Source organism: Patagioenas fasciata, chromosome Z (assembly GCF_037038585.1).
Source record: "Patagioenas fasciata isolate bPatFas1 chromosome Z, bPatFas1.hap1, whole genome shotgun sequence".
Lineage (NCBI taxonomy): Eukaryota > Metazoa > Chordata > Aves > Columbiformes > Columbidae > Patagioenas > Patagioenas fasciata.
This window is the reverse complement of record NC_092560.1, coordinates 63021898-63044725: the sequence shown is the minus strand read 5'-3', so window position 1 is coordinate 63044725 and position 22828 is coordinate 63021898. Positions and strand designations below refer to the sequence as shown.

Here is a 22828-nt window from a genome sequence, read left to right as displayed (position 1 = left end):
ATCGATAATTCATGCTCTAATGATGGTCACAGACAAATGAAAGATGGACCACATACACTGCATCAGCTCATCTCTGTTAAGATGTTTATTTGTCTATTACTTTGTTTGTATTAGTGATCATTTAAACAACAGGTGCTTTTAAATCATGGCATTCCATTGCTCTTGGATAGCTAGCTGGCCAGCAGAAACTGTGATTTCTAGAATTGGTTTGGAATCCATTGTTGTCTTCTAAAAAAGGAGAAAAAATAGTAAAGAAGTGATAGAAAATATTAGCTACGACATATATATTTGTCAAAATTCAAGTGAAATAGTACTCTTATGAATAAGATTTCACTGCTTCTCACATATGACTGTAATGTAAGAACATTCTCATGAAGAATGTATCGAAACACACACTGTGAGTTTCAGAGGACTTAAGTATCTGATTTATACTGGAAGAATGAGTAGTCAGCATGTCTGGTATATCAGGAGCCCAAGTAAGGTTATTTTTTTTAAAAGAGCTTTTACTATGCCATACCAGAAGAAGCATATCTGAATAAGTACATAACACGAATAATTGTCATGATATTTGCTGTCATGGCTGAATAGAAACATGTCAATGAAATAATGCAGGAATAAAATCAAGATGCTTATGAGACTTTTTCGAAATAAGACCAGCTTCACTGGATCAAGCAAATGCTAACTTGATACCTTGTTTTTAGCAAGAGATCAATAGCACTGACCTAGAAACATAGGGAATGTCCAAGAATGGGGAAAGACATAGAAATATTTCCACAGAATTCTTTCCCATCCTGGCAAAATTGATGCTTTAGGATTTTTTGTGCAAGCACAATTATCTACATGTTTGAGAACCTTCCATTAGTTTGTGTTGAGGTTTTTTAAATTGCATATTCACTTTCATTATACAACTGTGTAAAGGACCAGTCTTCACTTTATTTTTAATGTGACACTTGCTAGTATTATTTTATTTCCCATACTTTTAAAAAATTGTCTTCCTCATATTAGTCTCAATTTTCCAGCTCTATATCATGTTCTTCTCTCAATTCTCTCTTCCAGCTGTGGAATAATTTATGGAATATGTAGCTTTGATAGCCTGGAGATGCAGTGCTGTAGGAAGCAGTTTGTAATTCTCTGATGTAGGGCTAGATGGCCCATGAGTGCTGTTGTATCTTGTGGCTGTGCTTTCTCGGGGTGCTACACAAGGAGAATATCAGATGTAGCTGAACTCCGTTGAAGCTGAGAGAAGGTAGGCATAAAAGAAATCTTCTGATACATATTTTTGGTGCAGGTAGAGGTCATGTTGTGAGACTTAAGATCAGGGTGTTTCAGTGGGCAAACATTCAAAACCTTTTCCTTATCTTGCCACCTCTTTTCTTATCGTGGCCTCCCAGAGAAAAGGAACTTATGGTAACATGTTAAGCATAGAACCCAAACACTTCCTCCTAGGTCTAAATACTCTTACTGTCACATAAAAGTGGCATGCAAGCTTCTTTTTCTCAACAGATGAATAAAGTTCTGACCACTTCACTATTTTATGGACCAGAGCATGAACCCTCAAAACCCTGCTTATTTTTCTTTTGTTGTCGTTTTTCTTTGCAGTGTTGTATTGAAAATAAAAAGCCCTGACAAAATTATGTAGCTAAACATTTTCTTAAACTGTTTTTTCCAAGCTAAAAGTTTCAAAACTGCTATAGCATAACCTATGTTGGATTTAAGCATTCCATTTCTCAAGTAACAGAATTCAGACTCCCAAATTGTCTTCATATTTTGTTTCTGGAAAATATGTCTCTTTCCTTGTCCCTAAGACATAACATTTTGATGGCGAATCTGACTAGAGATGGAATCTGAATTTTAAGACCTGGATATTTCATCTGTTCTTATCCAGAACTCCATTTTACTCTTGAAGGTCTATGATATAACGTTGCTTGTCAAGACATTCAAATGCAAATGAGTTTGAGCTACCAGGTGGCTGTTTTCAAAAGCGAAGATTTAAATCAAGATTTAAATGAAATGTAAGAGGACTTACCCATCATTTCAGCTGTGTCATTGAAATGCTGCAAATATTGGCTGACCATTTATTCTAAACAGCAATAACATATTAGTACTCAGAGAGGCTACCTACCTGTTTTTGGGCAGCATTAACTATTTTTCTTCTCCACAGGGCCGTTTTTCAATGCTTTCTCCCTGGCATGGTCTACCACCAGGTTCTGGTACAGGATTGTTACACTGACGAGTTCGAGTGCTTTCTCCATTGATACAAGTGGACCAGGCACTCCAACAGCTCCAGCCTCCATCAGTGACAACTGGTATTAAGACACCATACTAGGATTAGTTCAGTATCTCTTTGTCTTCTGTGCAGCGACAGAAGCATTAATTAGGGCTTGACCATGATACAATTATTGCATTCTTGATCATAGTGATCCTGCAGATCATAGCATCCCCCAGAATACATCCCTTTGCTCAGATTTGGCTTCTGAAAATGCAGTCAGTGGGACTGCTTAAGAGCCCAGAGGTTTCTACATTTTTGTCACTCTAGGAAGCTGCCTGAATATCAAGTCCTAAGGCCTATTTTGGGCACCTACACTTTAAAAAGTTGGCCACAGGGAATGAGCTTACTGCACAATAAATGTTTTACATTGTCAGTTGTGGAAATGCATTAATCTACCTCTTCCCCTTTGTAGACCGATCTAATATTAATCTAGCACAGTAATTATGAAATATGATCATACATTAGCAAACACAGTGCTTCTACAGGAAACTGAAGACACAACAGCTTATGATACGGTGAGATTGATTTTGCCTGAAATCAGCTTACAGTTGGTGCACAATTCTTCAATAATGCTCCTGTGTACTTAAATGAGCTTGGGGTATCATTCCAAGACACAACAATGTGTGTGAGACAATGAACTCTAACTTAGAGTGCCCTGTTTATGGAAAGAACCCAGTAACTTACACTAGCTTCCATACTATATACCCAGGAGCTTTGACAGCAGTAGGTGTAAGGGACTACTGTGACATCCTTCTGCCTTACGAAGGCTCATTCTGTCAGGATATTGTTCACAATAACAAATATGCTATTTTTTTTCTGTCTGGAGTAGGTACTAACCTTTAATTAATGTAGATTTGGGAATCTGACAAGCAATTCCCTGAAAGTAGCTTGAACACATGCATGTACAGGCTCCATCTACCAGCACAAGGGTGCCTCCATTTTTGCAGGGTTGACATTTGCACACACTGTATTCAGTAATGTAGTCTTCAATTGCTCTTTCCAAATTTTGTTTCTTTAAATATGCATTTCTCATCTTAACTGGAACAAGTGTATGTATTGGAGAAGGCTGTAGAAGAAGAGTGTCCATACATAACACACTTTTCCAAAGTTCCTTTTGATATACCCATACCTTAAAGTTCATTATAAACCTGAACCTTCACCTCCATCTTAGAGTAAAAGCTTCCAAACTGTAAGAACAACAGCTTTGAAGAAGTTGAGCTTACCCGTTGCTGAATCACTACTGGGGCATCAACTAAAGATTTAGCCCACTGTATGTAATCCTCTATGTCAACCATTTTGGATCCTCGCAGTAACATTTCTTTTATTTTAATTGAAAAGTCAATCTTTCCTCCATCAACAAATGAGATGACATCATCAATGATAGCGTCATCCTTAAGTTCTGCTGCAGAATGAAAGAAGAGAGGGTGAAGAAGAAAGTGTAACTGCCATGGATCTTGAAAAACCCTTGTCCTTTTAATGCAAACATTCCACCTCTGTAAAACAATTGTAGAGAAGAACTCACTGGTTGTGGTGGAATTTGCTTATACCTCCTATGTGGGAGAAAATCAATTAAATAAGAAAACCCTGTAACTGAAAGGAAAAGAAGGGGTAATGCAAAATGAGAGGCATTATGGAGATCATACCTATTTGATAAAAAGTCAAAGATAATATGAGTAGTGCTACTGCATCACCTGAGCTGAACCAGAAAAGGTCAGGAATTGGAATAGCAGCACCTTCTGCTTCATAACAAAAATACAAGAACAGATCACTGAAAATAATTGTTCTTTTGTGCTCAGTAGTAAATCTCTTTGCCTTTTGCAATTTGTAGGTCATGTAAATTCATGGGGCCAAAGCTCAATTAAAAATGAAGCTGGCCAGTACTGTGAAGGACAATTAAAAAAGGATTTTTAACATATGTTAATGGCAAAAGGCAAACTAGAGATAACATTGGCCCTTTACTCAATGAGCATGGTCACCTTATTAACAGGGACATAGACAAAGCCAAAATGTTTAATACTTTTTTCACCTCAGTCTCCAACAATGAAGATGAACGTGGGGGCCTCCATAGCCGTGGCTTAGTGAACCATGGCTGCATGAACAATAAACTCCCAATGAATCTGGAACTTGTGCAGGATTTGCTACCCCACAAGTCAATGGGGTCTGATGGGATTCATCCAAGGGTGCTTAAAGAGCTGGTTGATGTCATGGTGAGACTTTTCTCTGTGATTTTTCAATGCCCTTGGGAATCTGAAGAAGTCCTGAATGACTGGTAGCAGGCAAGCATTGTCCCAATCTACAAGAAGGGCAACAGGGATGACCCTGGCCGCTACGGGCCTGTCAGCCTCAATTCTGTGTGTGGCAAAATCATGGAGAAGATTATTCTGGGAGTTATTGAAAAGCATCTGAACAACAACACAGTCAATGGTCCCAGCCAGCACAGATTCATGAGGGGAAAGTCCTGACTAACAAACTTAATTTCTTTCTACGACAAGATTACTGACCTAGTTGACCAAAGAAAGCCTGTCGATGAGATACTTTTGGATTTCAGTAAAGCCTTCAATACTGTCTCTCACAGTATCCTCCTGGACAAGATGTCCAGCACACAGCTGAGTAAACACACAGTGCAGTGGGTGAGCAACTGACTGATGGGCTGGGCTCAAAGGCTCCTAGTGAATGAGGTTATCCCAGGCTGGTGACCAGTCACTAGCGGGGTTCTGCAGGGATCCGTCTTAGGGCCAGCTCTCTTCAATGTCTTCATAAATGACTTGGACACAGGACTTGAGGCAATACTAAATAAGTCTGCTGATGACACTAAATTGGGAGGAGCTGTTGACGCTCTTGAGGGCAGAGAGGCCCTGCAGAGTGGTTTGGATAAATTAGAGAACTCGGAAGTCACCAGCTGCATGAAGTTCAACAAGGGCAAGTACAGGATTTTGCACCTGGGACATGGCAATCCTGGCTGTACATAGAGACTGGGGGACAAGATGCTGGAAAGCAGCTCTGCAGAGAAGGATCTGAGGGTTCTGGTCGACTGCAAGTTGAACATGAGCCAACAGTGTGTCCCGGCAGCCAAGAGGGCAACCGTGTCCTGGGTGCATCAAACACAGCATTGCCAGCCGGGCGAGAGAGGTGATTGTCCCGCTCTCTCTACACTGGTGCGGCCTCACCTGGAGCACTGTGTGCAGGTCTGGGCACCACAGGATAAAAACAATATAAAGCTGCTGGAGAGCATCCAGAAAAGAGCTATGAAGTTGGTGAAAGGTTTGGAGGGGAAGCCACATGAAGAGTGGATAAAGTCACTTGGTTTGTTCAGCCTGGAGAAGAGGAGACTGAGAGACCTCATGGCATCTACAACTTCCTCACAAGGAAGGAAGAGAGGCAGACGCTGATCTCTTCTCTTTAGTGACCAACGACAGAACCTGAGGGAATGGCAGGAAGATGTGCCAGGGGAGGCTTAGGTTGGATATTAGGAGAAGGTTCTTCATGCAAAGGGTGGTGGAGCACTGGAACAGGCTCCCCAGGGACGTGGTCATGGCCCCAAGCCTGACAGTGTTCAAGAAGACAGGATAACGCCCTCAGACACATGATGTGCACTGTGGGGATGTCATATGCAGGGTCAGGAGTTAGACTCAATGATCTTTGTGGATCTCTTCCAATTCCGGACATTATATGATTCTATGATAAAAGACTCATGTTTAGGCACATGAAGGATCAGAAAGGAACAATGGCAGGCAAGGGAACACAAGTAGCCTGATCACAGAAAGGGAGCCCCTGCCTGGACTCCTCACAGACCCATCCCAGCAGACCCATTAGCCCCACAGGATGGGGCTGAGGATGGGTCAACCGCAAGTTGAGTCAATGGAAAGGCTCTCTGTGTGCAGAAGAGGGCATTTTGAGATTGCACAAACTTAAATACTTAGACTATATTTATAGGACTGCTATTGAAGAGGTAAGTGGGAACAGGGTGGCTTTGGGAGGAACAAGAATGGGAAAATACAGGGATAAATACAAAAAAGAAGACTGTGTATAGAGGGGTGGCTGATCAGTGAGGCTGTCTGCCAGGTGCTGTTGTTGATTTTTGCAGTATATTTCTTGGATTGCCATTAATATCTATTTCTAACTCTTTTCCTGGGGGAGCGGACTGTATTCCAGGTATATGTCTGTGGATGGAGACCTGCATGCCAGCAACTGGAGCTGGACAATGGCTGACAGGATCCTAGTGTTTGTGGTGCCAATATCTGAACTGAGTGAAGATTCATATGTCAGTGTGTGATCACTAACATAACAAGCCAGACTAGCAAGTGAATAGGGCAAGTGGCTTGAGAGCCAAGTATCAAAGTGGCTGTTAGTCTGACCTAGATATGTAGGTGTCTCCAGAGTGAGACAACTGGAAGAGTAGGCTACTGGATTGACCAGGAGTTCTGTGCCAAAAACATGAGAGACCTTAAGGTCCAGGAGTTTACTGAGACCTGTTTGCATATGAGTGTGTGTCTGTGTGAGGCAACTGGAGACAAGAGGATCCAAGGGCCAGTTGCTGTGTAACCTGAGCAGCTATGGGCAGACTGGAGGCATTCGTAATGTGTGCAGGGATGTGTGTGTTGACGTGCATCAGGAGGCCTGTACCAACAATGGGAGTGGAGCTGTGTTATATAAGTGTGTTTTTTTGTGTGTCTACTGGGGACACAAGCTAAGCCTGGCTTGCCCTGGGAGAATGCAAGTGTGGCAGTTTTACCTCTACTCATCTGCTGGATTAGTCCTTTCCCTACCAGCAATTACTATATTGATTATAAAAGGGCAATCAATTGGTATAATTTTTCCTTAAGCAAAAGATAGAATTTAAAATAAGGATACACTTACTTTTGTCCTTCACATGAATCTTTTCACATTTACCACCATCAATATTAACAGTGGCATGTAAGTCTTTATATGCAATATTGGCATCTAAGTGATAGCCGAGGCATTTTTTCACATCTTCGACAGTGATACCTGGAAATGGAAATAATTTGGTCATTAAATGGATGACTATAAATAATGTTATTACTCATGGAAAATAAATTTCAGGGCTATAGGAGATGTTAATGGTTTTCCTCTTCCCATTTATCTTCTGCTTTTTCCACTTCCATGGAATGAATATGAGGATGATAGTATTTAAAGTGCCTGAACAGAGGCAGGTGAGATCTACAGTGTTTAGGAAAATTCCAAAACCCTCCAAAAACTGATTGCTGTTTTCCTTGGTCTAGCTGAAAGCAGGTGTCCCTCAAGGGACCACTATTACCATATATTCTATGGGAATTTTGTCTTTCTCAGCTGCTTACCATTTGCTCTTTCTATGTGTTAAATTACAGAATCCTCCCAGTCTCTGTCTCCCAACTGCAAACATGTTTCTCCACTACTTTTCCTCATAAAGTTAATTAACACCACTAATCTCTTAGAAGTATTCTATTGACATAAGTTTCAATCCTGCTCTATCCTCTACTGCCTCCAACACCTCCTTTCTGTTTATTAAACTCAAACATGTCATCTGGAACTTCACTTTTCTGTTCAGAAAGAATTTTGGTCAAGATTGGTACCTGAAAAAAAAATCCAACACCAGAATCTCCAGGTGCTGTAGAGAGTAATGCTGGTATAGATTACATCTTTGCCCCATGTCCCTTTTCATAGCCTGAACATCTGATAGCAATATTATTGGTGGTGCTCCATGCAGCAGGTACTTATTTCTTGATCTCCAAAATTAGCATGAGAATTATTCCAGAATGATCACTTAATCTGTCACAAGCCCACATGTATCTCAACTGTACAAGAGAGAGGATTAAATAACTACTTTTCTATCTTAACCAGGGCAAGGAAAATGCCACTGTGAATGTTAAAGTCTATTAAACAGTTTAATCACACTCAAGTGCACCATGTGATTTCTAGTAAGTTCTTCAATTCATTCCATACTTTCTGTCACCACCACCATGCTCTTAGAGTGTAAGACAAGAAGGTAACAATCAGCAAATTGGATTTAAGATTTTCTAGGCATTGAGGATCTCTTGTGAATCATGTCACACCACTTAGTATTGCTAATATTTCAAAGAGATTTGTTTAAGATTTTTTTTTCCTCAGTTACAGACATAAAATACATCATTCTGGGAGCTACAAAGACTGACTCTCATCTCTGTTGAACTCATCTAATTCTGTAATGTCCCTATTGTGCCACAAGCAGCACACACTGAACTGTGCTGTTTTCAGTATACACATATACACATGTACTCCATAGACACAATCCTCATACATCTCTCTGCATGGCTGAAGAATTGGTGATAATCTGCCTACCATAACAAAATCAACAGAATCTGTACCTGTTCGAGACATAGCGTAATTATCCAGCACGTACACAAGTTCGTATTTTCCTCCTACGATTCCAGAGACCGCATAGTGAGTTCCATAATCTTCTAGGAATTTAAAATATTCTCCCTTATCATATTCAGCAGGCAGGAAGTTTAGATCATCAAGGAAACTATCTGTGAGACGGACATCACGGCTCCGCATTTGGAATCTTCCCAGTTGAATCTTTCCTTTTATATACAGGAAGGTTTGGTTCTGAATGCAAGAAGAAATAAGATGAAAATGCCATTTTGGCATGCAGCACAGCAGCAAAATCTGTTCTATTTTGCTTATAAAGAAGCTGCAGCACCTCTAAACATAGTATTCAATCTAACATTTTGGAACAGGAACACACTTGTTAAATTCTAATTATGAGTTCTCTAATTTAAACTGAGGAAGCAGAAAGGGATCTAGATAATTTTTGTTCTTCCAGTTTTGCAGAACTCTCACCTTACTAATTTCATCAAGTTCTTTGTGATTTATTTGACAAGGTCTTCTCTTTAAGTACAGTATCTACCAAAAGTGTGTTTCTGATTTTCATAACATTGAAAAGTAATTCCATATGGCTTGCCAGATAACAAAAACTGCCCACTAAGGTCAAATAGAGTTTTGTCTTTGTTTATAGTCAGAGCAGAACTAAGTTCCTCTCTTTTTTTGTATCACTTCTCTGTTAGACTGTCAGAAGGAAGGGCACAACTCCAATTACAAACAAAAAAGCCCGAAATAACATCATAAAATGAAAGTTAATAACAAAAAAATCCCTTTGAGGTATTTGACCCATAAATACATTCTAACTCCAGGTTTAGTGACTGACATTTTCATACATTACATTACATTTTCATACATTACATACATACATTACATTACATTGGTTTAATACAATTGAAATGAGGACCTAGCTGCTGCCTGTAACACATGACGTCTTTTGAAAGAGTTGCACTTAAGACTTCAAGCAAACATGTGCCTTCTATAACCCATTATTATCTGCAGCACTTATATGACTTCTTAATAGTAAGACCTAACAGGAAGTATGTAAAAGGAATTAAGGAACTGACCATCACATTAGCTAGCACCATTTAAAAGAACTTAAACTGCTGCTTCAGACTGACAGAAATCTTCAGGCATCTGAATCTCTGAGGAGATTTTTGTAGGTGCAAATATTCCTGCCATCAAGCATGTGCAAATTCCCTTACTCTCCTGGTATCCCTGGGCTGCTCTTTGCCTTAGATTGCAGGTGAGCCCTGGAGGGTTCTCGACCAGGGACTGCCACTCTACTAACCTGCAACAATTTGAGTTTATGGTGACAGACACCTGCCAGTGACAGATCTGGTTCATTTTCTAAGCTGATCTCCAAGAAATAATTTGATGCCAAAACTCCTGTCCCAAGCCACTAGACTATGAGTGGCCTGTAATATACCCTGAGTTACAGAACTTCGTCTTTTGTCTTTGTGGAGATGAATGCTTTGAGATTTAAATGGTCCATTTCTGTCCCAAGAAAACTCATACCAATACAAAGTCAGTGCTGTATGTCAGCTTCTCTTTATCGTACAGACCTCTCTCTACAGTATTATTTTAATGAATCAGTTATAAAAGTTAACTTAGTTTTCCCTTATAACCATTGGATCTGAAAGCATCCTAGACAACAAGGCTGACAAGAAAATTGAAAGATTATCAGGTTAGGCAGATCTGTTCTTCCTTGCATATGGAGTACTTCAGCGCTATGCAGTTGATGTAGCTTACACATGATGGCTTGTGGCAATCACAGACTGTGGCCTATATGGTGGGAAAGGATATATGACCTGGTCGGTTAATTCCACTAGCACCTAGCTGTTGTATTAGGCCATAGTGTCTAGCATGACTAGTATAACTTTTTGTTGTCTCTCTCTTTGACCCCACTAGATGCTAAGGCTACTTTTTTAGTAGTAAATAAAATACAATTGGGGTTTTCATCTGTCTCAAAGAGCAGGTAGAGTGGTATGGCTTGTGTGCACCTCCAAAATAGGCTTGCTTTCTATGGATTGTCCACTGAGAACATTCCCTTCAAACATACTGCAGGGGAGCAGAGGATGGGCATTGCTTATGAGAGCACAAGAGCTGACACAGGCTAAAATCACGGCAGTGTGCTATTTTTGTGTATATCTAGTGTAGGCCTAATCCATGATAATTTTTCTCCCAGGACTTGACCTAATTTACCCACACTGCACTAGATCAGATTTGGTTTCTAATCAAGATGAAGTCCAAGATCTTTGGCCCTTTCTAACATCAAGCCGCTGTTGAAGATGAGGGTGGTTGCTAGTCAAGGTAAACAGTGGGAAAATGAAGCTGTGTTTGGTTATGCTTTGGCCACATTTGAAATCTTAACTCTAGTATTGTTACTATTTCATTTCTGTGAATAAATGGCAGAAAAGCAACAGGCAACTAGAATATTTAGAAATATTAACATTACATTATTACAACACTGTGAATTTTACTGTTTGTAAAATGGTTACATTAAACCCTTCGGTTTAATTAAACTTACCCTTTCTGTGAAACTGTTCAGGATAGAACTTAAACTTGAATTCTTGCTATAGTGATATTTGTAATTCCCTTCTGAAGCAGTTTTGTCACTTCCTTCAGTAGGTGTGTATTTCAGAGACAGGTCAGCATTAAAGTGTTTTTGTTTTTCTATGTAAACCTCTTGTAACATTTTTACACGATCATGATAGAACACAGATGTGAAGGTTTTGTCTGCTTTTGTCTTAGAAAAGATAATGAAAAGGTTGTGTGAAAAAACAAAACAGGCAGTAATAGAAAAACATACTTTACATAGATTGGCAATACATTTTCTTACAGCTCTTTATTCTTTTAAAAGAAAACAAATGGAAGTATCACCCTGTCATCTGGATCAGCTAAGTGGTTCAAAACTAGGCAGGAAACAGCAGTGACAATATTTCAATGAATGTTAAGTCTCAGCATGTAACACTGTCAAAAGTACTTTATGTGTGTCAACAGTTCCTTTACATGTAAGGAGTACATGTAGCTCCTTCCTAGAACAGACAAGATTTGCTAACAGGTCTCGACATCTGACATGAATTAGAATTATGATTTTGTGTTCTTTTCATATGGAAGACAATAGCTGATTCAGAATACCTATTTCAGTGTTTTGTTTTGGTTTTTTTTTTTTTTTGTTTTTAATATGCTACCAGACCATAGAGTTTTCGTAACTGAAGTAGTTTCATCAAAATCAAATATGAGCAAATATCGCTGGGTCAGATTCACTAATTTGGGGCAGGATCTGATTTAAGTTGCTATTGCTCTATTAAGTTCCTACTTACAGAGATAGACAAAGAACTTAGTAAGCAAAATACTTCTTTTATTTTTGAAATGCATCCAATATGGATGTTTCTAAATCATGAACACTTTTGGTGTCAAAACCTCACTGGAAGTTATAGTCTGAATTTCAAAAGCCTATTAGATTTTTTTTTTCAGTGGCACAAAGAAAGTAATCAGTGGTTAGAAAGCCCAAGCAGGACCAGAGTATCATAATATTATTGCTGCCTTTTTACTGGTATCTTTTGTGTGTCCTTGAAAAAGCAGCTCGATTGATGCCCTACTCAGTAAAAGTAAGGTACATCTCCTGTTCATCTCATACACTGGTATTGTAAACATTCCAGAAACTATGCACAGGTGCAGCAATGAACATGTGGGAATTTCTCTGGTACAACTGAACTTAACTGCTAAAGCAAATGATAATATAACCTGTTTGCCTCTGAACTTAACCAAAAGCTCGATGCTAAGAAACAGCTGCTGCCTGACTAAAGAGCTATGCTGAGCCTTTCAAGAGGATGTCAGGATTTGTCATTCAGTTAAACACACCCTAGTTTGCACAGAAGGACTTAGACTTACATCATAAGTAAGAACAGCCACGTTCCATGGCTTCCGATAGTAGGTCCTTGTGTTTCCATCACGCACTCTTTCGCAAAGACCATTGAAAAAATCGTTGTCAAATGGGCTGGCCATTGGCTGCATCCCTAAAACATTGATTCTATGAAAGAAATACAGGAGAGGTTATGCTTCAAAAAGGATGTGTCAGCACCCGTAGTCTGTAGACAATGGTATTATGACTGAAAAAGACAGATTCCATAAGAGGTGGTGACTGTATCTGTGCAAATGAATCTAGCTTCATCCACAACAGCTTGCCCCAACTCTTGTGGTTGTTTCATCTGTGTAACAGACATAACGATATATCTTTTGCAAAGCATTTTAAGGGCCAATAATGTGAAGTAAATCAAAGCTAGATACTAAACATGAAATGAAGTGAGACTCTCAGGAATAAAAGGAAGTAAAACCAATTTTTTCTTGACCGATGTATTTGTGAGGAAGTGTTCCTTATAGGTGTAAAAGGGGTATATCAACAGCTACTTCTAACTTTTTTTTTTTTTTTCCCATAAGTTCTATTGTTTTGTTTGCTGGTAGAAACTTTGATACTGAGTGCATACAAGATCCATTGAATCCGTAGAAGGAATATACAGCTACTTCTAGCATTGTCTTTTCTCCCAGGACATGACATAGGGGAGTAATAGAATTCTCTGGAGCAGAGGAGAGGAAATCTGAACCAATACAAGTCCAGAGAAGGGGGCAGATTGGCTGTATAGATCTATGCATCTACATATCAATGTACAAGAAGAAAGACTTCAAAAATAACTGCTCTCTGGAGGATTTTTTTTTCTTACTTTCTGTATCTGTTTCACAAGTTTGAAGCTTTCCAGTATTTCCAATATTTATGTCTGATACATGTCCCTATACCTACCTGAGTGTAGAAAGTGGTTATCAATTCATCAAAGTCACTGGCATCACTACTACATATCTATACAACATTTTCTCATGGAAGATTTTTATAATGTATTATAAGACAAATAATAACGAAACTACTTCTAAAAATGTCTAAGTATCTGTTTTACCTCCCCATGATACAAGGGCAGTATTTTTGCTCTTGTGCAGTAGTACTATTATCAAAATTAAATTGAAAGGAAGCACAATTTTCATTTAAACACAAGGTGGTGCTGTAGCATGCTTTTATTTTCATATTGTTCCACATTAGATAGCTGCTGTCTGACTCAATTTGTAGATAAGCAATATGTCACGCTTCCCTTTTGTTTGAAATGAAAGAAATCCAGTGGAGTCTGAGAACAGAAAGATTAATTTTTGGTTTAGGTTAATGAGCAAAACTGTAAACAACAAAGATCTGGGAACTGAAGAATGCAAAACTGGAAAAAAGCTTCAGACAGAGTGTTGTTGCAGTAAGGCATCCTGTTGTATAAATAATTGAGATACTTCTTCTCTCCTTTAGATTTGTATTCTAGTAATTTGGATTGACTGTTTCATTATGAAATATCACTTGAAACATATCTATATAAACTTCACATTTAAAAGATTATAAGCATATTCACATAATTTCTATGTCTGATTCTATGTATTAATGTTATGATTGGTTTACACTGTCTATATAAATATTTTATCTTCTCCAGGTCTACAAAACAAAACAGTAGTTAGTTGTTCTTCCAAAACCTACATAGCATCTCAGAATACAAATGAGAACATGATTCAGATTCTGCTTTTCGAAATGCCAGTGTGCCCCAGTGTTTTCAGCTGGCTTTAGGGACAGTCCAAGACTCTTCACAATGCCCAATACTACTTTTTACTTCATTACATACCCTTGCCCTGCAGTCCTGCCAACTTCAGACACATCGATATCATGGTTACGGCACGGTGATCGTGGGTCAGATTCACAGTTATCTTCATCAGAAAAGTCTCCACAGTCATTATCTACATTACACACAAGTCGTCGTTTTATACATCGACCTAGTCAAAGAATAAAACATGGAATGAATGCACTTTTTTTCCAGGATAGACTTTAAATGACATCCTCAGCTATTCCTTATCCGGATCTTTGTCTGTTTATTTCTGTTATTGTCATAAGCAATTACAGTCCTACACCCTGCCTCCTTCAAATATAAATAAAAACTTGTACTACTGTATTTACCTATGAGTTTACTAGGATGGCTAAGGAAATTTAGTGACAGGTTAACTGCTGTTATTCACAGAAAATTGTTACTTCCTGTGATTGTTTCTATATAAACCTTTGTTTATTAGTGTGCCATGTTTGGTTTTGTTTGTTCGTTTGTTTGTCTGAATTTGTATTAAGACATTACAGAAAAATATTAATTCAATATCAACAAATACTTATTTATAAATTCTTTAAATTTTTGCTATTTGGGCTATATCTATTTGGACACAATAGTTTTTAAAACTATAGCAATTTATGTTCTACATCAACAGTGAAATAGTAATTTTCCTGAGGGTGCATATCACAGATTTTTGTAAGATTTTTTTCTACAGAATTTAAAGAATTGGGGAAATTTAGCCCTAGCATAATAAAACAACATTTTTTGCTGTCAACTGCTTCACCAAAAAGTGCCACACAATGGCTGTGAGCTAGCAGCTAAACACATACTTTCCTTTTTTTTTTTTTCCTAAGTGCTCTTCACAACATTTCAAATAAACATCTTGGCACTCAAAATTCACTTACCATCTTTCCTTTCCTGTTTTGACTAGTTTTATTACCATTAATTTTTACTATTTTATTTCAATTTATCACGGGTCTTGAACACTACATACATTCATTTGCCACGCATGTACCACTTTGCAAACTTACATATTACTTTGAATCTAGAGGCATTCTGGTCTCCAGCTAGCATCTGTCATACCACTTTGATCAGTAAACCTCCCTATCCATTTTGTTAAAATTCCTTCAGTCCGAGTTTATCCCAGTGATTTTTCATAAATCTTAGTGATTCTGTAGCAGGTAGAACAGTTACACTAGAAGAAAGAACACTCACAATATGCTCAGCTTTTAATAATGAAGTGGAAAGTATGGGAGAAGAACTTAAACTAGATACAAATTATTATGTGAGACGAGAGGAATGTACCCCTTGTCAAATATTGATCATGCTGTGATTTTGGCATTGTGACTTTAGAAGCCACCTGTCCACACACTGGAGACTGTTTTTAAACCCTAGCAATAAGGCACTGCTTCAGGAAATCATTCTCACCTAGAAAAACACTAAAACATATCTCTCTCTTTGTCTATGTATTTTCTCTTCAATGGAAAGGGATATAACTTCTTCACAGAACTACCTAAAACATGTTTTTGCAAGTTGTTTCTTAGCAACACTATGGCATGAAACCTAAACTTACCAGAATCGCATTGGAAGTCAGTACCACAGTCTTGTTCTGGTTCTTCGGGACATATTTCACCAGTTTTACAGATTTGTGTGTCTCCTAAGGTCTGCAAGCATGGTCTTCCACCAAACTGTCCAAATCTTTCAATACGTCTAGAGCGAAACTTGAAGGATAAATTAGACTATTAACATTGCTTAGATAGAAAAGAGAACTGCAAGAATGGAACTTCTCAAAATGAAGCAACTTTGGTTAAATTTTTGGTTGAAATTTCATAGGCACAGCTCGTGGTGTAAAAAAAGTGTGCAGGAAAAAATAATTAGTAATAATGCCTTAGCAGGTATGGAGAGAAGTTTATTTTTCACTACTTAGTTTATTTCACTATTTCCTTATTTTCAGCCCAGGGACGAAATACATCATATATTTTTTGTGTGCTTTCAAGTCCTTAACTTTCTTGAAGTCTCATAAGAACTCCCCTAAGAAAATAAAAGTCTGCTTTTGACAAAAAAAAAAAAAAAGATTTTTATTTAAGAAACAAAGAGATATTGAAGAGTAATATTCATAACAGAAACATCCACATGGCCAAAATAGAAAATTTCTATCAAGAAAACATTTTGAATGAGAATGCTTGACAAGTTTTGTACATCTGGATGTAGTCTTCTCTGACTCTTACGGCTTCAGATCTGAAAGTATTATGTTTTTCATCAAACATGACCACACAATATTAAGAGTTGAAATTTGATCTTTTCCCATAACCAAAATGCAGACAGGTAGTGTCTCTTTTGTTATGGCTTTGGAACAAAGACTTCCAATTATAGCTTACCCTTTGATAGGTGCATGGGTCACAAGGCCCCCAAGTGCTCCAGCTGCTCAGCTTACAATCTATTGGAGATGGAGCATTCAGTTCTCTTGTTCCTCTGTGGAAAGCTTTTTCTGAAGAGCTGTCAAACAAAACATTCCAGTACAGTCCTGGGCAGTACACCAAAATCACATGTGAGCTTGTATTTAGACCATAGACCAATATTTTGGAAGCACCTTCAAGCTGCTTTCTGCTTCACTTTCATAGCAGTGCTTGGTACTTAGATATATAAACATCTGCCTAATCTTAAAATCTTTGGTGATTTAAAAATACATTAAAAAACTTTGAAGACTTAATAAGCCAGGTCTCTTTCCCTTTTTTAGAAATCTTAGATTTCTTTAGATCTTTGTGCATACTCATGCTTTTCTGTGGGTCATGTTATTGAAGAAAATCAAACAATAATACACAGAGGACATCTGCATTTCCCCTATTCACACAGTGATTGTGCTCTCCATACTTCAAGCTGAAGACAAAGGCGCAGCAGCACATCTCAAAAGATGTAGCACTTCAGTATATGTCTTTGTGATTTTCTTTAAGCTTATTTACTTTAGTCGGGTTTCCCTTAAGCCTAGATAAAAATTTAAATGCTTTCCTGAGTTGAAAGAAGGCGCATAAATAAAGGTATTATTTGTTAATAGTTCGACTTATATAGTTGGAAAAAACAGATACATGTTTAGCTATCTAAGTATTCTACCGCTTGCCAAGTTGAATACTTCACCAGTTAGGCCTATATTTTCCAGAGCGACTCTTCATATCGATGCCCAGTTTTAAATGCCATGAAACTCGTGGCTCTCAGTAAGTGAAAGGCCATCACTTTATAGAAATAAGTTTCTTTAAAGTACCCACAGTTAGACATTAAACTGATGCACTGTAAGAGGACTTGTTAGTTTTAAGAAAAAAACAAGGCCAGTAGATTACTGGTGACCTTATCTTCACAGGTAACAATGGTGAAAAACAGAAATAGAGGACCATTGAAGTCTAATGTGCCTGCTTTGCTTTCTGTAATTTATTCCAATTTGGCCTTACATGCTGAGTATTCATCCACTGTGAAGCAATCTCTCTCTGCATCTCTTCAGGTTAATGCCATTGCCACTGCTCTACAATGGGACTTTCTTTGCTGAGCCCAGCTAGCTGGCAGATCTGCAGCTCCCGCAGCGTGATGTATGGGCTGTTGTTGCAGGCAGGGCCTTGTCCTCCACTCTTTGACCCCCTTCCCTCATACAAATATGTCAGGAGTCCAAACAAATGTAACCTGATTCCACAAGGTTGAGAAATCTGCAGTTTGGACAAGGAAGATATACCAGTTGGTTCAGCTTTCTGATGGCATTTATTGTATGTTCAAGTTACATACATAGTAAGTTGTTATTGAGACACTAAATCAACCTGTGTGTCTTTCCAACTATTGAATCTTAAACAGCTCAAGGATCACAGGGTTGTTTTGCAACCTTTTATACACTCAGCTGACCCTGACTGGCTCAGATGCTTCAAACTTTCCACTGTCACACACGCCAGCGCTAAACACGCACCAGAGCTGCTGCTGGAAGTGTCTGTGTTGTGCACTCCCGCTGTCTTGCCTGCTGCTCCTAAACAATTGTCTTCCCAGAAGTCTCCTGATCTCAAGCTAGGACCTGCAGTAAATGGATCCTTGGCCAAGGATGTTGCTATTAGCAGGTGGGATTCTGAAAAAAGGGAACAGCAAAAAGCACAAACATGCCCATTTTCTATGGATAGCAGAAATGAGACAAAGAAGTAAGAACTATCTCCATATGAGGGACATCTCAAACTCAGCTGGTATGAAGCTTTGCTGTGTGCTTGGTGACAGAAATTGGGGTACCTGATAGAAGGTGCAGATCCAACCTTGTGGAAAGTCCATTTTACACAAAATTCCCTTTCACTAATTCTCTGGTGGACTCTGAGTACCTAAATCAATAACCCGCTTGTTGACAGACAAAAGTGCTGGGAGCCTGGGAGACAACATTGAATACCTGTCTTATTCTTGCACTTCTACTGAGCACCCTTTAATGATCAGTATCAGGCACAGATTAATGGATCATCTGTCTCTTTGCTTTGGCCCCAAAAGACTGTGATTAGATTAACCATGGGACTTTCAATTCGAGCTTTTTCTTCAATTTTCATATGCCCACTCAGGGGCCGGCTTACTTTCCCTAGTGCTGCTGAGGTTTTTAGATCCTAACACGCTTAGCATGTGTGTGTATTTCAAATATTGACGAAGCATGCATGCTTATGTACATCAGAATGATACTCCATCTTGGGAACAGACGCAGATTTTTGAAATCATAACTCCACCTGAAGTTGTGCTGCAGTCACACCTACCTTGTGTTACATTAAGGGTTATAACTCAAAAATAAGAAAGAGAAAGGTATACCACATCTCCTAGAAACTTCTACAGAAGAAAAATTACTTCAGGGGAAGCCCAAAACTTTAACGTGAGAAAAATGAAACATTGGAATATGTTACTCAGGGAAATGGTATAATGTCCCTCACTGGAAATACTCAGGACTGTTTGACAGGATGCCTGAATAACTTAAGGCTCTGCTTTGAACAGAACATTGTACAAGACCTCCAGAGGTCCTTCCTAACCTAAACGTTTCAATATACTCTGCAGTTCTATGAAATTGTAGAAAGTTGTAATGTACTTGAAGTTTGATATAGCCCACCAGCCTTTTCAAAAACAATTCATTTGCCTGTAATTAGCTCATCTTACAAATACTTCAGCAATACTACAATTTACTGTAACTTCATAATGAGCAGACAATGCTTTGAAAAGTTGTTGTACAATATTTTATTAAATATTTTTCCGCCACTCAACAGTAACATCAACAGAGGGAAGAAATTGAAATCTACTGGTCTGGTAAATGGATGAGAACTAGCTTTTTTCTTCCTGTGTCTGCAAAATTGGCTGCATATATCATCTTTCCATCTCCTTACTGATGTAGAACTATAAACCTCTGAGTATCAGTACCTATTCTAGCATCTTGGGTTGAAGACCAACAGGTTGTCATTGAAGTTAGGAGTGGGAACCCTTAGACCCTAATGATAGATTAGGTTACCTGGCAGGATTTCTAAAGGCAAATGTTCCTCTTATTCCAAGAAATTACCAAGTATTTAGGTACTGTTGAGGTTTACCCTGAAATGCAATTGTGAAATTTCAAATTATTACTTACAAAATGCAGCCAAACCCCCTTGCACGTAGTAAAGTGTTACACTTCCTAAAGGAGTGACCAGACTCAAGCTAGTACAGAACATAAAGAGTGTCCCAAAGGTTCCTGTAAGTCGTTATTTTGAGTCTAAAATAAAAATCACAGGCAGGAAAGGCTGAGTAGAATTTTTCAGTGCAAATAGAATTCTTGCCATCAGTTATCTGCCAACCAGAGTTTTTTATAATCTTTGAGCTGAATTTCAGGTGGCACAGGTTTTCATGTGATCCCAATTGAGCAACTTCTGCAAGAATATTCATTGGGTGATGTACACAGACCCCTGGGTCGCCTTCTAGTTTAGTGTAAAAGGTACAGGTGATTTACTGCAGATCCAGTTTTAAGGTTTTTTATTTACTTGAGGTTAGAGAAGAAAAAAATCTCTCATATATCAGAAAAAAATTCATTACAAATGTTGCTCGTGAACTCTGAAACACCAACAATGCATCCACTGTGCAGATTATTCTGGAAATTCAGAGGGACACATTTGGAAAGAGCATTTTATTCAACAATATTGTTTAGAAAAGACAAAGATACCAGGAAAATTGCCAGGCTTGTCACCTCCACATTAAACCTAGGGACAAAGGGTTACATAAAAACCATGCTGAAACACAAGGTATAAAGTCACACAATTTAAATATGAGAGAAGATAAAGGCAGTTCAGCTACTGAATAATGTCAATGAAGGTGGCAGTTTGGAGCAAAAACTCCAGAGACAAGTGTAGAAATTGAAATACCTTCTCTGTCATCCATTATTGAGAAGGTTTGAGGGACAGAAGAGTGCTCTTTGGAATAGCGGAAGCCATTTCACAACCAGTACACAAAGTCGCTTGCACCTTGTCTTGGATTGCACAATACACTCTGTACACCCTCAGGCCACACAGCTTTGGTGATTTTTTTGTTGATCCCAACTTCAAAACACAGAGTTGTTCAGTTCATCAGTTACAAAACTGGTGACTCAAGAAAAAGTTTTGATTTGACAATTAGAACTGACAAAGAGAGAAGGCAAGCTCTGTTGAAATTGGAGACATGATAGCATCACGCAAAGGCATAGCTTTGCCAAATGTAGTTACTAGCACCGTCATGAAGCTGCACAGTCTTTGGTATGATGTGAAGTCAAGCTGCTGTCCCACGTTGCCTACTACAAACTCTTTGTGATAATCATAGTTAGAAACAGACCAGCCAGAATACATCAAACCTGCCCTGTATATAATAACTACCAAAATAAGGAGAAAGGGAAGCAGCAATCCTGATAATTTTGAAGGCTGCTCCTGAAAGTCCGTTCAGGTATTTCAAGCAATAATAGCAGCAGCCACCCTCAGGTCTGGACACACATGTGAGAGGCAGTACTCAGTTGTTCAGATAGTATTTATATCCTCACAAAATGCTTCACATACTGTAATCTAAGTCTTAAAGCAAACGGATCCCAATTTGTTCTTAATGTAAATATAACTATTATGAGGCTCACATTCTTTCATCACTTAGTACTGACCATGCTCACAAATTACATTTAGACTAGGCAGCTCTGTTTCTGGTAGCGTATTTCTTCAGTTCTTGTCACATTATATTTTTGTAGGGACTAAACCTTTGGCCTTCTAGTGATACTTTCAGAGAAAAAACAAAGGCTATATTTCCAAGGATTTAGAAATAAGCAGTCTAGGAGACTTTAAAAAGGAATAGAAGCACTGCCATTATAAAATTGTGCATCTTCGGAAACAAACAGATTGAGAATAAATTATATTCTCACACTCAGCATGCAACTGGTAACAGTTGCTTGAGTTCCACCTCCCTGCAAGAACATGGCTTCAACAGCTATCAAACACCTTTATTGTGGATAAGCCATTTCTATTTGACTGCTTGAAACACAGTGAGAAGTAGCTTCCATTTTCATCGGATATCTGCATGAGCTACCATTAGAAAACTCTGCATTGGAGTTTTATGCCCTGTGTGGGAAAAAAGAAAACATTATAGACATCTGCAGAAAACCAAGGACACTTACCGTCTGCCTTCCCCCAGAAGTGAGGCAGCCACCTCTAAACTGCATAATATGGATATAAGCTGCAGGATAACATAAGTGTTTCTCATTTTGTAGCTGAATAGACAAGGATTGCCATGACTGAATTTGCAATTTCTTTATTTGTTCCATTTGTTATTTATTACCAAAAGGACAAACAAAAAAAAAAAGTGCTTACGGAAGAATGCCAGTTACTGGCCAAAACTAACTTACGGTAAGTGCTCCAAAGTCTACTCTTCTGAAAATCCCACTTTTTCCTGCTTTGAAACTGGGAATAGTGTAAAGTGCTCTCAAGATTAAAAGCAAGCCATTTTTGTTTACTAATAACTTTTAAATAGAGAAACGCCATTTTCTATTTAATTAGAGCAGTTAACTGCCTAGTGTAAAGCTGTCGTAGCAGTTACTCATGTAAGGAACAAATAGTTTCTAAAGCAGGGCTATTTACAAGAGTAAGTTCAGCATCTGACATCTTTGGAATCCTCATTTGGACTACTGGAGGAATAAAGTCCCAAGATTCTTTCTCCCCTCTTCCCCCCTTGCCAATATAAAAGAACACACAATTTTTTGTGGTTTTGAAGGACCCTATTTTGCTGTAATCCAGATTTAAGGCATCATGTGTTGAACACAGTCACAATACAGAAGTAACTCATAAATAACTTGCTGTTTAGCAGTTAAGAATTAAGTATCTGTATACAAGCTTAAAATAATGACCTGGTACAAGGATACTCCAAATAACCATGAATAAGTAAAAAAACCTAACTTTTTCTGTTCTTCCATTTTTGTGATGGGGAGAGGAGAGTATGTGGAATAGGGCAGGAAATTTTTTTTCCCTACTCAGTCCTGAGTTTGGGATAATTTCATTTAGAGGAACTTAAATCCGATACAGTC

The 22828-nt window shown here is 38.4% G+C and overlaps 1 protein-coding gene across 1 annotated transcript; it reads right to left on the bottom strand.

The window, feature by feature from the left end:
• Positions 1 to 61: 61 nt before the first annotated feature.
• Positions 62 to 22053, bottom strand: C9 (complement C9). Its single transcript, XM_065861596.2, has 12 exons — positions 21926 to 22053; positions 16677 to 16794; positions 15872 to 16019; positions 14329 to 14476; positions 12521 to 12659; positions 11154 to 11372; positions 8611 to 8851; positions 7127 to 7255; positions 3493 to 3671; positions 3107 to 3335; positions 2123 to 2303; positions 62 to 228 (listed from the first exon to the last, which is right to left on the bottom strand). Exons 1-11 carry the CDS (start codon positions 22009 to 22011, stop codon positions 2143 to 2145), a joined length of 1797 nt encoding a protein of 598 aa, XP_065717668.1. The 5' UTR covers positions 22012 to 22053; the 3' UTR covers positions 62 to 228; positions 2123 to 2142.
• Between the last annotated feature and the right edge of the window lie 775 nt (positions 22054 to 22828).

Bases quoted from the DNA above. Each gene is read 5' to 3' on its own strand.
- C9 (XM_065861596.2), bottom strand. From the start codon at position 22,011: ATGAGAAACACTTATGTTATCCTGCAGCTTATATCCATATTATGCAGT. The intron at 12,660-14,328 runs GTATGTAATGAA...TTTCTTTCATAG, and splicing joins GGCAGGACTGCAGGGCAAGG to AATCAATGTTTTAGGGATGC. The intron at 3,672-7,126 runs GTAAGTGTATCC...TTCATTCTGCAG, and splicing joins GATTCATGTGAAGGACAAAA to CAGAACTTAAGGATGACGCT.